The sequence below is a fragment of the Podarcis liolepis genome (assembly GCF_965112155.1).
Source record: "Podarcis liolepis genome assembly, chromosome: 3".
Classification (NCBI taxonomy): domain Eukaryota; kingdom Metazoa; phylum Chordata; class Lepidosauria; order Squamata; family Lacertidae; genus Podarcis; species Podarcis liolepis.
In genome coordinates this window covers 84,098,657-84,113,991 of record NC_139557.1, presented here as the reverse complement: position 1 = coordinate 84,113,991, position 15,335 = coordinate 84,098,657, and the positions used below count along the sequence as shown (strand labels likewise).

At 40.1% G+C, this 15,335-nt stretch overlaps 1 protein-coding gene across 17 annotated transcripts in view; it reads right to left on the bottom strand.

The window, feature by feature from the left end:
- BIRC6 (baculoviral IAP repeat containing 6) overlaps positions 1 to 15,335 on the bottom strand; it is a 141,332-nt gene that overhangs the window by 87,454 nt on the left and 38,543 nt on the right. For 3 of the 17 annotated variants that reach the window (XM_083497033.1, XM_083497024.1, XM_083497035.1), the window contains exons 21-34: positions 15,139 to 15,286; positions 13,185 to 13,318; positions 12,161 to 12,307; positions 11,581 to 11,768; positions 9,980 to 10,294; positions 9,488 to 9,587; positions 8,857 to 9,071; positions 8,498 to 8,706; positions 7,884 to 8,230; positions 6,793 to 7,012; positions 6,169 to 6,302; positions 4,914 to 5,051; positions 3,301 to 3,428; positions 2,472 to 2,603 (exon numbers count right to left, since the gene is read on the bottom strand). In XM_083497033.1, coding sequence (XP_083353159.1) covers positions 2,472 to 2,603; positions 3,301 to 3,428; positions 4,914 to 5,051; positions 6,169 to 6,302; positions 6,793 to 7,012; positions 7,884 to 8,230; positions 8,498 to 8,706; positions 8,857 to 9,071; positions 9,488 to 9,587; positions 9,980 to 10,294; positions 11,581 to 11,768; positions 12,161 to 12,307; positions 13,185 to 13,318; positions 15,139 to 15,286 — 2,555 coding nt within the window. The remainder of the gene's footprint in view (positions 1 to 2,471; positions 2,604 to 3,300; positions 3,429 to 4,913; positions 5,052 to 6,168; positions 6,303 to 6,792; positions 7,013 to 7,883; positions 8,231 to 8,497; positions 8,707 to 8,856; positions 9,072 to 9,487; positions 9,588 to 9,979; positions 10,295 to 11,580; positions 11,769 to 12,160; positions 12,308 to 13,184; positions 13,319 to 15,138; positions 15,287 to 15,335) is intronic. The other 14 variants (XM_083497039.1, XM_083497026.1, XM_083497027.1 and 11 more) reach the window with 8 other exon arrangements.

The window sequence follows — 15,335 nt, the reverse complement described above, 5'->3', positions numbered from 1 at the left end:
TGAAAGCATTGTGTTGACTGGGTTTGATATATTGACGATAGTTTCTGATTAAATCCCATAAGATTCTACATTCCTGCCCTTTTCATGCCCTTTTGCCTCTGCTGCCCATTTCTCTTGTCACGTGCACAGCCCAGTTGCTTAGCCAGGCAGGCATCCTGGGCCATAAAGATAGTGGGCAAGTTTCTTTGATGCATATTAATCTTAGGATGTTAATCTTAGGGCCAGGAAGCAGATCTCACATTAAGGGGATAATGGTCACTGTCCTCCTGGCCATCCTTCTTATCATGTGTACTGATTGTTTATGACCTCCGGGGTTGCCAGATGCTCTTATTTGTAGTTCTGTTCTTTGTTTACCCCAGAAATATTTGTGCTTAATTAGTTTTAGTAGTTTAACTTGTCCCCACGTGGGTTTGTGGAAATGCTCAGAAGAAATCTGATTGGTTCTTACGAACACTCTGTAAAAAGTTCTTTTGTGAATAAAACGGCCTGGGCTGGGGGCTGCGGAGATCGGACAAACAGGCACAGAGAGACACAATTATACGCACCCTTCCCAGAGTCTTGCTGGTTCAAGTCTCTGTGTGTATTCTTATTAATCAGAGTTCAATCCTTCCTTTACTTTGCGAACACAACACCTTGCCAGCAGCTGAGTGACACTGCTGGATACAGCCCTATGAGTGTGCTGGTTCACCTTCACTACAACTTACGCATAAAGTGGTATCAACCTCCAATTCTTTCAAAAGGTCTTACTTTTTCATCTAGACACATTGCCCAATATGCCTATTATGTTAACCTGACAGTATATGCCAGGCACGTCCAACTCTATATAGACTGCGATCTACTCCCAGTATAAGAAAACTGGCAGTGATCTACCTATTGTCATTGCCCATAGTTGTTGGCGTTTTTTTAGGGGGAGAGGCCAAAGTTGTTGAGCTTTTTTGGGGGAAGGGTTTAATTATATTGCTCATCCAACAGTCTGAACCCCTCCCTTTTTCCCCCACTCTGCTGCCGCAGACGAAGGGAGAAAAAATCTTTAACAGCACTGCCAACAGCGCCAATGGGACATAGTGCTGGGGGCGGGGTGTGTCACGATCGCTCAGGAACAACCAGGCAATCTCTTTTTTAACTACCACGATCGACCTGGAGAACCCTGCAAATCTACCTGTCGATCGCAGTCGACTGGTTGAACATTGCTGGTATATACTGTAGAGATGGATATTCACCTTTCTGCTTCATCTTGTTTCAACCATGTAGGGCAGACCCAGTCTCTCATAACTGCCAAACTAGAAGTGTCTAAAATAGGGAAGCTAACTTCTCCAGGTATTTAGGGCCTCCTTGGCATTGTAAGGGCAGTTTTCTCCTTCTGTGATAAGTTTCTACAAAGTATCTGCCAATACTTCAAAGCACACTTCCCAACTCACAAGGGGATAGAAAGAATCCTTCAATTCTTCATCTTCCACAAACACTGCATTAGCAAAATAAAAGTACACCCTAGATCTGAAGAACATACAGTGCATGGAGACAGCAGAAATCCATGAAGTCTGTAGCTTGCATAACCCTTCAGGTGACTAAGTTATAACTGAACTACCTACTTCATGTGAAAGAATCCAATATGTCAGCAGCAGCAGGGAGATTTGAGGTTGGAGAATTTTTTTGTTAATATATGGTTTAGGCGCTACTCGTAAATTTACAGAATTACTACAGATAAGTTATTAGTATTTCCCAGGTGATGCTGAAGCTGCTAATTTAGGCACATCCAAGAGATTAAAAGCTGCACCTCCTGAAATTGTGAGTGTATTCCTTTGAACAGCATACTTCTATGCTATATCACAACTGCTTTTGAAAGTCCCCCTCAGTTTCAAAAGCAGTTTGCTATGCGAACCAGGAAGGGAGGGGCCTGCTGTTTGAGATACGCAAAGCCAAACCCACGTTAGGCCACAATACACTGGGTTTTAATAGAATGTTTGAAATCATCTTCGGCTGATTAATATTCTACAGCCTTTTAAATGTGTCTGTGGAAAAGGGGTGTTATTGTTTTGTTGCTTTGTTTTAATTATCTACTTGTTTTTATCCTCTATTTTATTCTTTGAACTGCCCTGAAATATTATGATGAAGGGAGGTATATAAATTTAACAAATAATTTAAAAATAACATTTAAATGCATCTAATCTTTGCATTATTCTATAAGCAGATTCATAAGTAGTGCTGCAGGTTATTTATCATAGACCAACACCGTACTAGGTAAGTCTCCAAAATAGTTTTTATCATGAGGAACTAACAGGTGCCTATGTAAGAATTAAATGAGGAGCAGTTCCAAAACCAGATATACATCAGGTGATTGAATTAGCAAGCAGATTGGGCCTTAAGAGGCATAATGGAATGATTTTTGTAAAAAATGAACCTAGAACATATTTGAATTTGCAGAAACAGTTCTTTCTGCACAAGACAATAAGTATAATTGCAGAACATCATACCTTTGACGTGGCCTGTTTTAGTTTTGCCTGTTCTACTAAAAGTTTATAGGATGATCCTTTGTTGCTTTGTATTTTCTCTTTTTCCATCTGTTCCACCAAAGCCTTCTGTTTTGCTTTTAGTAAGTTAAGTTGCTAAAAGAAAATGTTAACAGACGTAATATGAAAATGTAAGCAATAAGATGCAAGATAGATATGCACTTTCATATGATGGTCAAGTTAAAGTTTTTAATTTTTAGTTTTTATATTTCCAAAACTTTAACAGACTGCCAACAGAACTGAACTATAAAACCAGTTCAAACAGCAGCTTTAAAGCTACAGAAACTGGTGAGCCTTCACTGACTGCGAAAAGCAGTGAGTATTTGCCATATACTTCTCTGTCCTCAAGGCCTAGAATTTTAGATGGCTGGACAGGGAATAGTTAAATAATTGCCATATGTAAACCAGTCGTTTCTAAACGTTTTTGCCACATTCCTCCCACCAAAGTTTCAGACTCATGTGAGCTCCTGTTCTCCCCAAGTGGTGGAAATCTACTCCACCCTGCAGAGCACACATAGGATCTCCTCAGGTCCCTTGTCTGCAATTATTGTATTGTCAATATTTGCCACACTTGCACAACTTTCAGATAGGTTCATGGTTGCTGTGGGAAAGCCAGGCACCTGGAATTTCCTCCAACTTGTCCCTTTGCCTCAGTGATCTCTGGCTATATGTTTGCTCACTTGCAAAACCCTACCCCACGGTGTACAAAATCAGGAAATCACACCTCAAAATCAAAACAGGGTTATCAATCATAACAGAAATCTCAAAAGCACTACTATGAACTGGAAGTTACCTGTTTGTGATGAACAAGCTGCTTTCTGATCTTTCTGGAATATAATCTATCTAAGCTACTGTTGCCTTTTGAAGACCTATTGAGGCTTTGTGTGTGTAGATTATTATTAATGAAGCTCCACTGATTGCCTACAAGAAAAGAGTATGTTATTTAACAGTTGACAGAAAAAGCAAGATTTTTGACACGTACAAACCAAACACCCATTATGCATGTCTAGGACAGCAAAGATAACCTGTAATTTTCAGATTCTTTAACAACATGAGATCTATTATATATTATGCACATAAAACAAAGTGTTAAAATTAAACTACATAGACAACAGACCTAATCCAAAGCCTCCCACCCACCAACAGCATGATGAATCCCCACCTATGACATACGATAGATTTCCTTCAACTGCTGATCCTCAGACAGGTACACCACAAAGCACACAGTCATTTCTTCCAACAGAACAGTCGTAAGCACAAGTAACCTGCATGCACAACACTAGAAGGAACAGGGTCATGGGATCTACATATGCAGGTGGCATTCCCACTGGAACAAATGGTTGCATGTGCCATCAGAATCAGCTGTGCACATAGGTGCCAGCTCCGTAGGGCCCTGGGTTCCCTAGCACCCAGAAAATTCCTCATGAAGGGGCCAGGCACCCACAAATTTCAGTGCCAGGGCCATGCACACTGCATGCCACCCACGGCCCCGGGCATGCACAGTCGCAGGGCCAAGCTGGCACTCCTGCTTGTGTATAGCTAAGGGCTGCCAAGAAAGGCGGTGGTAAGGACTCCAATATGTCCTACAGAGACTCACCCTGCACATATTCCGAATTCTTATTTCTATTTTTCTTCTAGGGGTGGTATCCAACCAAGTACTTCCGCTAGCACAAGGATTTCACTTGTGCAACTGAACCTTCCCTCCCTCTTCTCTCTCCATGCACCCTCTGCAAATCTGCTCTGGAGGGCTGGGGGAACCCCCAGAACATATTTAGGGGGCACAGGGGGTGCACATGGAAAGGAGAGGGAAGGCAAGCTCTGTTACGCAGCCAGAAGTCCTTGCGATAGAAGAATTCCTTTGCTGAAGAGTCATTTCCTGGGGCTCAGAATTATCCTTAAAAATAAAGGACTCATCCCAGGATTTTCTTGTCTGATGGGATGCCTTTCTCCTCCACAGACCAGGAGTAGCAATAAAGCACACTTATAAAATTATTGTGCTACTTCTAGTTTAAAGTTGACCACCACTTGCACAAGTAAACAGGCAGGAAGGAACGGGGTCATCCTCCACGGGGTGAGATAAGTACACTTCATTTACATAATCCTGCCTAGTGGAGTGAGTGATTCCATCCTCCACTGCAGAAAATGGTAGGTGAATGCAAAGTACTGTCAGATTGCCTTGTGCATGGCAAACAGCTGCCAAGAAAGATGGTTGTAAGGGCTCCATTATGCTCTATGGGGATTCTCCCTGCATGTATCCAGTATTGTTTATTCTGATTTTCAAAGCTGCTTAAAAGTACAGCATTTTACAACACTCTGCCTTTTACAAATTGTACATTTAAACTAAGTTATCTAATCTCAGATGATTAACAAGCATGCTTTGCCATATTAAGTATATATATATTGCACCTGTCAAGAATCTGTCTCTCTCTTTTCCATTCAAAGGCTTCTTAGCTGTAGCTGCTTCATCTTCCACAGTTGCCACATAGTCTAAGAGTCTGGATACCAGCATTACAACCCAGCTAATCATAGGAATGTCTAGAACACCTTTAAAATAAGACAATTTGATTAAGTGATTCAATATAAAAAAAACTTCAGCTAAGAAAAAGAGTGATGGGAAGGGGCACGGCTCATTAGTAGAGCATCTGCTTTGCATACAGAAGGTTCCAGGTTGAATCCACAACATTTCCAGGTAGGGCTTAGAACAGAGCTTTCCACACTGTGTGTTGTGACATGTTAGTGTGTTGGCTGCTGTGTGTTGCGCAAACACTCCCTGCGCTCCTCCTGGGACTGGAAAGGGATTAGTTTAACCTCTGGCTAGTAAAACTGAATTAGTGTGTCATGAAATGAAAAGTTAGAAAATCTCTGGCTTAGAATGTCCCCCGTCTGAAAGCCTGGTGAGCTGTTGCCAGTATGTCAACAGGACTGAGGTAGAATCACTATAAGGCAGTTTCCTATGCCCCTATAGAAACAGAGTAAAGGATGTTTCCACAGCCAATTCAACAACAGTTTATGTTTCCCTATGCATTGTAAGCCTTGAAGTATGTAGAAAAGGTGCACATTCAAACAGGTTAGGGAAAGTATTCTTATATCCAGAATGAGTATTTTGACCTTAGGACCAGGGCCTAGTGATCTGTGCATGCAGTTTTCCAGACACACTTTGTACCGCAGCACCTTATACTCCTCCCAATCCTCCCATTTAGGGGACCTCCTAGAAGAGCAATCAGTGAGGCTGCAGGAGGTGGGGCGGAATGGCCAATCCCTTTTTCTGTGATCAGGCTGAAGCACAGACCACTTAATCCAAGCTATGGCACTGTGCACCCTTGAATGGCTATTTAAACCAAAATGCAACAAAACAAAAGCATTAAATGTCAGACCAAAACTGAATCATTTACTTCTATCACATGTCATTACCACAAAGTCCTCTAAAGGTATTTTAAACCCTATTCAAAACACATCAAAAAATTAGCCAGCGGATAGAATAGATCACTCTCTCTCTCTCTCTCTTTTTCTCCCCACACTGCAGGCAAAGCACAACCCTTTGCATCAATTAAACTTTCACTTGACCTGCAAAAATAATCAAAGTAGCAGTCAGAGATAGTGTTTTAAATACCAAAGTTGGTGAGGAAATATATTTCATGAAAACCACATAAATCTATATTACCTTCTGTGCATCTGTGGGTGGGTAGCTGAGGTTGAAGAGGGGACAACAGGTTATCCAATAGATTCAGCAAACTTTCTAAGACACCAGTATTGCTGAGTGATCTTTGGCCAATGCAAGAAAGTAACATGAAGACCCTAAATATATACATAAAAAGTATTTTTTTAATTATTTTTTAAAAAATACCCTTTGAGATGCAACTCAAATTCATAAGCAAAGTAATAGTATCCAATCTGACAAAACTTCATTGCTGCATTTGGAAAGAGAAAGACAACCAGAGGAAAACACTGTTAGAGTCGACCAAATAACTAACTAAATTAACCGTTTCCTCTTCTTCTAGTTCCTCATGAGTAAAGATCAAAATCAATGTGCAACTACTTGTTAGAGAGTATTTAGAGCCACTAACAAGATAATGGAAACATCCTAGGCCAAATCAACCAATATATAGATTCATACTCCAAAATAAATATGGTTACGACAGCTATAAGTGTGTCAATAAGATCTGATGTGTTGGTGGGTGGATGTAAAATCCTTCAAGCTTTTTGCCTATTCTACCTAATTTCCTGTGATAAATCTTTCCAAGTCCTGTTTAACTGAAAAGTAAAAACAAGACATCTTATAAAGTACCTGTCCTGTGGGAAAATGAGAAGTTGCTCTGAATTATACAATTCTTGAAGGACGTTTGAAAGGAACTGGCCCCACCACCTTTCGCCGCCACACAGCTGAACAAGCAGAAGGCCTGCATGCAGGCGTATCTTTGGAGTCCCACTGATGCACAAGTGCTTGAACAATTCTTCACAAGCTTGAGCATGAAACGTACTTTGTAGAACCACAGGAACAGAGTGACCTTTAAAGAAATCAACAAAAATTCAATGGCAAGTAGTATTCTTTGCACAATAAACGTTATCTAAAGGTCGCTTCTAAAATTTAATATAAACTACATAATTCTGCCCAAAATGCATCAACTTCAATGAGGTCCCCCCCCACCTCCCTTAGATGTGAAAAAGAACACAAATGCTTGCCCAGAAAGCTTCTGCCATGGAAGCTTATTATTCAGATAAATAAGCACAAAAGATATTGTAAACTGAGAACTTATGTGAATTCTCCTACATTTTTGCCAGGCAGTGGTTCAGACACTGTACACTTTCTCCACTCATCAGCAGGTGGACATTTTAAAGACAGACTTGACCACAAGGCAACTCCTATTTCCCCATTTGAACTGGTTACTACTCAGAGTACAGTAACCTAGCACCTATCCTTTATGCATACTGGGAACATGATGGTTCTAAACAGGTGAGGTCCCTGTGAACTGGAGGCAGGCAAATGCTGTCTCCATCATTGTGGCAGTGGGTTTCTTAGGGACACAAGCAACCCTCACTTTGCACGCATTCAAAATACATGCGACCATGCATATGCAGGTCGTTTTCGGATCTGGAAGAGGGTGGGGCAGGCTAATGGGTTTTCCACTGATGCACATGACAACCAGGAACACAGCCCCCCCCCCCATGGAGTTTGCCTGTACTTTTACACTTTTGTCTCATTCATTTAACTTGAAATGTTTATCTGCTGTGTGTGAGAAATCCCTGAGTGTTCCACATAGCCCCTAGCCCACCAATAGTACTGTAGGAAGCATATGTGTACATGTCCAGCACTGACAATGAATTAACAAGCAAGCTTATAATTCCATACTTGTCAATAAATATAATTAAGCTACCAACCATTGGAAGAATGGAGCAAACTAAGTAAAGTATCCAACAGGTATCGGATAATAGTGCGCAACTGCTCCGTGGAGGACATCTGAATCAGCTCTTTGGGATCACTTTGTTCCTTGAGAATCTTCCTGCTTGCACCTAGAGCTACTTTGAGCCTCTGCACAGCGTGATGAGCCAAATTTAGCTGTAGCTGTAGCTGAATGCAGTCTTGATAAGCAGAAAATACTCGACTGTCTTCCTCTACTGCTTTATCTGGCTTTCGTAAAAAATACTGAGCATTGTTAGCACTGTTCAACGGAGGAAGATCAATGCTTTGCAAAAGTGTTTCAAGCCTATGGCAGGCTAAATTATACCTGTAAGAGTGGGGACAGGGGGCAAAAGACACCTTTAAATTAAAATTCATTATTAAGAAACACACCCCATCTAAGAACTAAAAGAAATAACATATTTTAACTTCACACACTCATGCCTCAATGCTTTAGTTTCAACAAAGCAATGAACAGGAGGATATATCTGTATCTATCTGCTGTGTGTGTGTGTGTGTGTGTGTGTGTGTGTACGCATGCTGTTACAACTTTAAAATTAACCCTGAACAATACATTTCCAACACCTCATCTTACCTGCACTGTATGTCTTCCTGCAATGCAACCATCATGGCTAAGTGTTGATCAATTTCTGGCTGGTTTGCAGATTCAACTTCTCCTCGTAAAGGATCATGCATAATCTTCAGCTCACTTTCCAGTGGCAAAATATATGTGTGCCCATAGTAAAACCCTAAAGGAATTTTGGCTCTAGCATTTGTACTTCCATAACGACCAATGACTGTAATCTAAAATGACATGAAAGACAGTAAGACCTTCAGTGTAGTTTCATAGTTTTGAAACATGAGAAACATGCAACAACTGGGCATTAACTACATGTAAGAACATTTATAAATCCATCTGATAAGAGACAGCATTTTTAATTGAAATTTTTTTACCTTCATGAACCTGCAAACGGGTGGTGGTATTAAATCATGCAGAATGAGAGAATGGGTGCTAATATCTGTAGCAACCACTAGCCTCCTTCCATCAACTTCTTCACCAAGTGTCCAGATATCAATTGACAAGGAAGCAAGATCACCACAAGTTGGAATCAATACATCTGTCAGTAAAATGGGTCTGCCAAAATCCAACGTCACAAACCTCCTTGCACCTTTAAAAAAAAGTTAGGTTTGATGTCAACACTTAATAGATACAATGAGCTCAAAGTGCCAATGCTAAAAAGGTAGTCTCAATCAAAACACAAACAAAGAACACAAGAAACAAAAATGCACTTCTAAAGCTATCTAAAGATTTTTAAGCTCACGAGAGAAGTTACTTTTCTAGTAGCTATCACCGGCACAATTTGGACAATCCTTCAAACTATGGTTAGGTGAATTATGAACAAGCTGCAGGTGAACACTCTTAATTTCATATGACAAAGCAATCTGCTTTTAAACAGAAGAGTTCAAAATTAGGCGGTTCTAAACCATGGCTATACCTAAAGTAGCTCTGGGCTATTAATTCGCAATAGCCTAGAAAATATGAACTTTGAACATTTTAGCATTTAAGGAAGATAACAGCATTTACCTGAATGCATTCGCTCTATAATGATGGACTGATGAGGTGGAGGCTGAAGAAAATGTGAAGCATGTGATATTGCAAGAGCAAGGCCAGTCCCAAGTGGATTCTGAAAAAGGGGAAATTAACCAATATATCAATCACTGCATTTTCTATTAGTCATTACCTAAAGCTCATGCAAAAGTAAAGGGAGGCAAGCTTTTGGAAACTCAAACTTGAAAACCTCAACAGTTAACACTGCATATGGATTAGTTTATTAGCACACCAATGGAAAAGATTCAAAGCATTAACGAGTTATCTATTTACACTGAAGCTTCATTATGAAGAGTTTTAGCTTAATAGATGTGGGGATATTATATATAAAGGACTTTTAACAGTACTAGCTCTCAAAACATACTGACTACACCTTGAAAAATAGGCAAACTAGCAATCACTCAAAGTAGTTCCTATCATTAACATTAGTTAGACTGGAATTTCATGAAAGCTCTTCTGTTTAGTTACCGTTCTGGACTTGTTTGCATTTTTGTTGTGTGCAGAAAGGTTAACTGGTGGAGGATCAATGACTGAGCCCGGAAAAAGCTGTGCAAGCTCTGCATTGATAACAGCAGAAACTGCCTCATTAGGTGGTGTTAGAGGCGGAGTCATGAACAGGGGGGTTGTTTTAGGAGTGGGCGGGATGACATCCGACGGGTGAATGAAGAACCCTGGGGCTGCTACTGAGTTGGAAGGCACAGAGTTGTGAACAGGACCAACTGCTGATGCTGCTGCAGCAGCTGCTGCTGTTGTCTGATGTAGTTTTGCTTCCAGCTTTGCTTTCTGCAGGGAAAATAAAAGCAGCATATGTACAGTAGGGCCAGTGCTGCCTCTATGAAGGCACTAGCAATAAAAGCATTAGCAACAAGCAGCATGAACAGAACAAACAAAAAAGCAAATAGCCTCAGCTTTTGTTTAAACTCATACCAAAGGTTACTACCAAAAAAGATGCAAAGTAGCACAAAAAGGTGATAAACAATGCAAGGGGGGGAAACGGAATTTATAAGAACTAACATTTAAAAATTCACCTAAATTCAATTCAGCATGTGGGTTAGAGAGACAGACTCATGTACCAACCATATCAACTGAAGCAGTCCACTTCAGAAGTGATGGCCCAATTCAGCGATATGCATTTAGCCCAAATGTATTAATTGGAATTTTGCTTAGGATTCAAGGCTTAAATCCAAATGGAGTAAGAATGATTACAAGGTGGCTCATACATTCATATATAAAGGAATCCAATATGTACTGTGAGACACCAAGTGGATACTTCCCCACTGTGCATACAACCTAACATTCATATATACATATGTACTAAAACGCTAGACTCTGTGACACATCAGAGAACCTTGAAGGAGGCACACACCTGAAAACGCATCATATATACAAGATTCTCAGACAGATGTGTGTGTGAAAACATTTTAAGAGTACACTGCCTCAGTTTGCACACTTGGAAGTAAATTCTACTGAAATCAATAAACGTATCACAAAAATGCACTTAAAATGGTGGTCAGTCTTAATATACTTTTGTTTAATTGGGCTGTGTACAGCTCTAAGAAGTGCCAACTGTAAAATTTGACCATCAATAGGATTACTGGCTGAAACAGTACAAAGTAATATGACCCACGTGGATTTTAGCCAAAGCAGACGTTTGTAGGAACAGTACATCTTTCCGCATCTTTCCTCTTTGTTAATCCTGTAAGATTCATGCTGCATAGCTCTTACTAAACAGAGGCCTGTGTGTTTTGTAAGGAAAGAAATCTAACTGTATTTTCCACCTTTATCTCAGATTAGAAAGAAAAATCTGGAAAGACCTATGTGTAAATTAATGTTAAGATGCAAAATTCCTATACGTGTGGAATACCTTTTTGTTTAGGGATTCAAGAACAACTCATGTGCACTTTGTATTTTTGTACTGATTTGAAGTGGCTTCTAAGCTATCCTCTGGAGATGTACTCTTGCTGAAAATTTTTGATTTTTTTTTTTAAGAGAGAGACTTTTTGTAACTATGGTAACTACTCTCTCAGCTTTTGAAGTTTAGAGACATCATGAAAGAGATGGCCTCCAACCTGTTGCTGAAGCTTCAAAAGCTGCTGCTGTTTCTCTTGAAGCACTTGGAGCTGTTGCTCGGCTGAGGCCATTGCATGAGAGAGAGACTGCAAAGCTACCTGGGCCGCTGAACTCAGTGCTGTCGAGGCTTCCCCAACTGTCCCAGATGAGAGGCCACCAACTGCTGGGGTAACCCCGAAGGTACTCACTGGCATGAAACAAAGAAACAAAAAAACATGTATGTAGAAAAGCAGCACACCAAGCATTCTTCTAAATATGCATTCCAGTAGTATAAATACTAAAAATGAAAGCAAGCTCGAAAGAAAGAAGGAAAGGGGGGAAAAGCCAGTCGCCAGAGAACATTTACCTTTCATCACAAGATTTACCATTTTATGCAGCTTTTATTCAAAATTAAGTTTGCAAAAGCAAGCAGGGAAATCAAAATACTGATATACCCAAATGCACACATTTTTCTCATCACATACACTTTGGTCTGGTTTTAAAAACTGATATGGGGGCTCAAGTTAACCACTGCATTCTAGGAATCTTTTAATCGGTCTAGTGTGGCTGGTTAAGAAAGTAGTAATAAAATGTATATACCAGTAAACGTACTTGCATCGTCCCTTTCTATTCTTGTTCCATCACTAGTCGAGACGCAAGTAAAGTGCAGAGGTTCAACTTCCAGGAGACCAGTGAGGGAAGTAAAACTACCTTCAGCTGCTGCACAGCTACTGATCTTTCCATTTCCTGAATTAAAAAAGCAATTATTGTTTAATTTAGTTTCAAAATTACTAGAAATAAGACCGTAGTAATCAATGTGGGCTATGGACACCCCAACAAATGCATATGGAAAGTTATTCAGTGTTGTAGTATTCAATGTGTTGCCCCATATCCTGTCTGATGCCGACATCCAGAATACTAAGCTCAAGTTAAGGAGGTTCCAGGTGTTTTACCCTTCAAGCATGCAAAGTACAATTCTACAAACTTGGATAGGACCCTAACGGCCATGAGTGGACTTGCACTCAAAAAATCAGGCTTTTCTGGACTTCCTTTCCTTGTGCAAATTTTTCCTGAGAGCAGAGGGGCCCTTCAGAATGCTGCAGGACATGGCACAGAAGTCCCAAGCAGGGAGAACATCCTTATATGAGCTGGAGTACCTTCTGCTCATGCAAGGGCATCTTTGTATCCAAGCCATTAAAAACCAACGTGATAAAAGCAAGAATTTGATCTACCAATTTACATATCTTGAAGGAATATTCTCTGAAAAAATAGTCAACTACCAGAGGTTATACATTTGAATCTTAAGTAAAACTGGCCATTTGGCACAAATATGAGAACACTAGGGGCTGCACTTGCTAACCCACTGCCATTTTCCCCATATTAACCCCATTCAACTACTAAACTCTTTTCGACTTTGCAACTTCTCTTCTCTTTTGCAGCCCCACTTTGCACTCATTTTTATTTTCATGCCCATGCCTTCCCCTCCTTCTGTTCAGTGACAACACTGCACAAGGAAGATTATGTAAATGTAAAGAAGTTATTGCAAAAGAAGAGTACAACATTGATTTTGAAGCTCTCCCAGCTATATCAGAAGCAGATAGTACCATATGATCTATGTGCGTACCTGAGAGAACATCAGATAAGTCAATCTCATCTGACTGTACACCAATGCTGCTGTTATAGATATTCTTACAAGAAGAGCCACTCATTTCCAAATCGAAGAGCACCGGATCAAAAGGCGAACTATACAATCCATATCTGGAAAGAGAAAGACAATTCGGCCTCTTAACTGATGTGAAGAGGTGCATATTTGATTTATGGGATATAACTGACAAACTTAAAGTTCATAGGACTTCCAAACTGGATCACAGTTGAGTACTGGATTTCTTCCACATCTTCCAGATTGTTGTTTCAGGAAATAAGGAACTAATTGGTTCATTGCATCAGTGAAAATGTTTCACAGAACCATACTGGTGCAAACAAAAATTATGAGGCATGTTAATTGCTTTGAAATATAAGGGAGCAGAGCTTCCATAATGCAATGCCGCTGCTCCTTCAATCTGTCAGCAGATTCTTGTTAATTTTGCCCAAGAGGAGGCAACACCTCTCTTGATTATGTTGCTGCTGTTATTAATTTTTTTTATTTCATTTCTGAATTGCTTCTCATGAAACACCCCAAAGAGATTATTACATATTAGCACCTACTGTATTAACCCCTTAGACTTGTTCCCAACTAAAACCATGTGCTGATACATTTAGAGAATATCTGATTCTGTTTTCTGGTTCCATTGCTCTCTCTGCCCCATTCCACCTACTCTGTGAGGAAGGGACCTCATGAACCAAACTGCAAATGCTACTGCTGAAGATGCCTTGAAAACACAACTAAAGCAGGTTAGCAGAAGAATGTATGCTATTAATTGCCTTCCTCTCCTTGCTCGGTTGTTTCCTACATACCACCCAAAATCTCCAAAGAAGATTGGGAGGGATGTGGCAGGAGGGCTGATACAATGCTAAGATGTCACCCTTACTTTAAAAGCTGCTACTGTGATCAATTTAACATATAAATTTTAATACTAATGCCTTTTGTTGATATTTTTGTGCTATGGATTAGTGAAAAGGCTTGTTCATAGAATTGTAGAGTTGGAAGGGGCTACAAGGGTCATCTAGTCCAACCCCCTGCAATGCAGGAATCTTTTGCCCAAAGTAGGGCTCAAACCCATGACCCCGAAATTAAGAGTCTCATGCTCTACTGACTGAGCTATTAAATTAGTTTTGTGAATTGTTATTAATTTATGAAATAAGTTTCTATGTTTAGGAGAATCTCATAGAATGTAGCTATAAACAAACTTAGGAATTGTGTTAAATTCTTATAAGATAACTAGCATATACATACATCTGTATACTCATTCAGTTTCCTTGCTTTTGCATCACTTTCCCCACCCCATATTCCAAAAAATAATCCAAGACAGTTGATGTCTCCCATCAAGATAAAACTAAAAATTCAGTTAACAAAATCTAAGCACCACAGAACAGTGGGGAGGAAATCTGTAAAAGTGTCAGAAGGAAACAAAAACAGCTAGAACTAGCACCTCATCACACCCTCCTAAAAAGGAAGATTATTTGTCATGTGTCGGAATGCTGTAAGAGGGGAGGGTGGTGGTGAGAGGAATTTCAGTCAGGAAGCAGCTCCAGAGCCTTGATGCAACTACAAAAAAGGTCACAGTAAGGTGGGCTTTGGGGGATAATCTGTTGACTTAATGAGTGGCCAGCTTCATACAGGAGAAAGCGGTTCTTCACATATCCTTGTCATAAAACATACAGCAAATCTGAATTGGTTCTGCAAATAAATTTGAAGCCAGTTTCCTTCTTACTTTCCTTTCTCAGAAGGGAAAATATAGCCCTGATCCTGACAAAGGGAAAATCCACACTCCTGTTACTAAAGTAGGAAGAACAAAAATAGCACAAGGACAAGCACATTTACACACACACTGAAAATAAGAGCAATGAAAAATAAAACAAGAGCTATTAACATGTTCATTTTTTCAAAACGTGCTTGGTATTCAGATACTTTCAGCTACCTTGTCTGCAGTAGCGCTTCCATGGGTGTTAACCGGTCCTGTAACTGTCTGGACACTGCAGTTAGCAGGGATGCACAAGCTGTACTGCAGCCAGCTAAATCTTCATCCTTTACATAGTTCAACAATACAAAATACCAATAGACAGATCCTAGAGGGAGAAACCCACCAACAATCAAGTTTAGTAACTAATCATCATC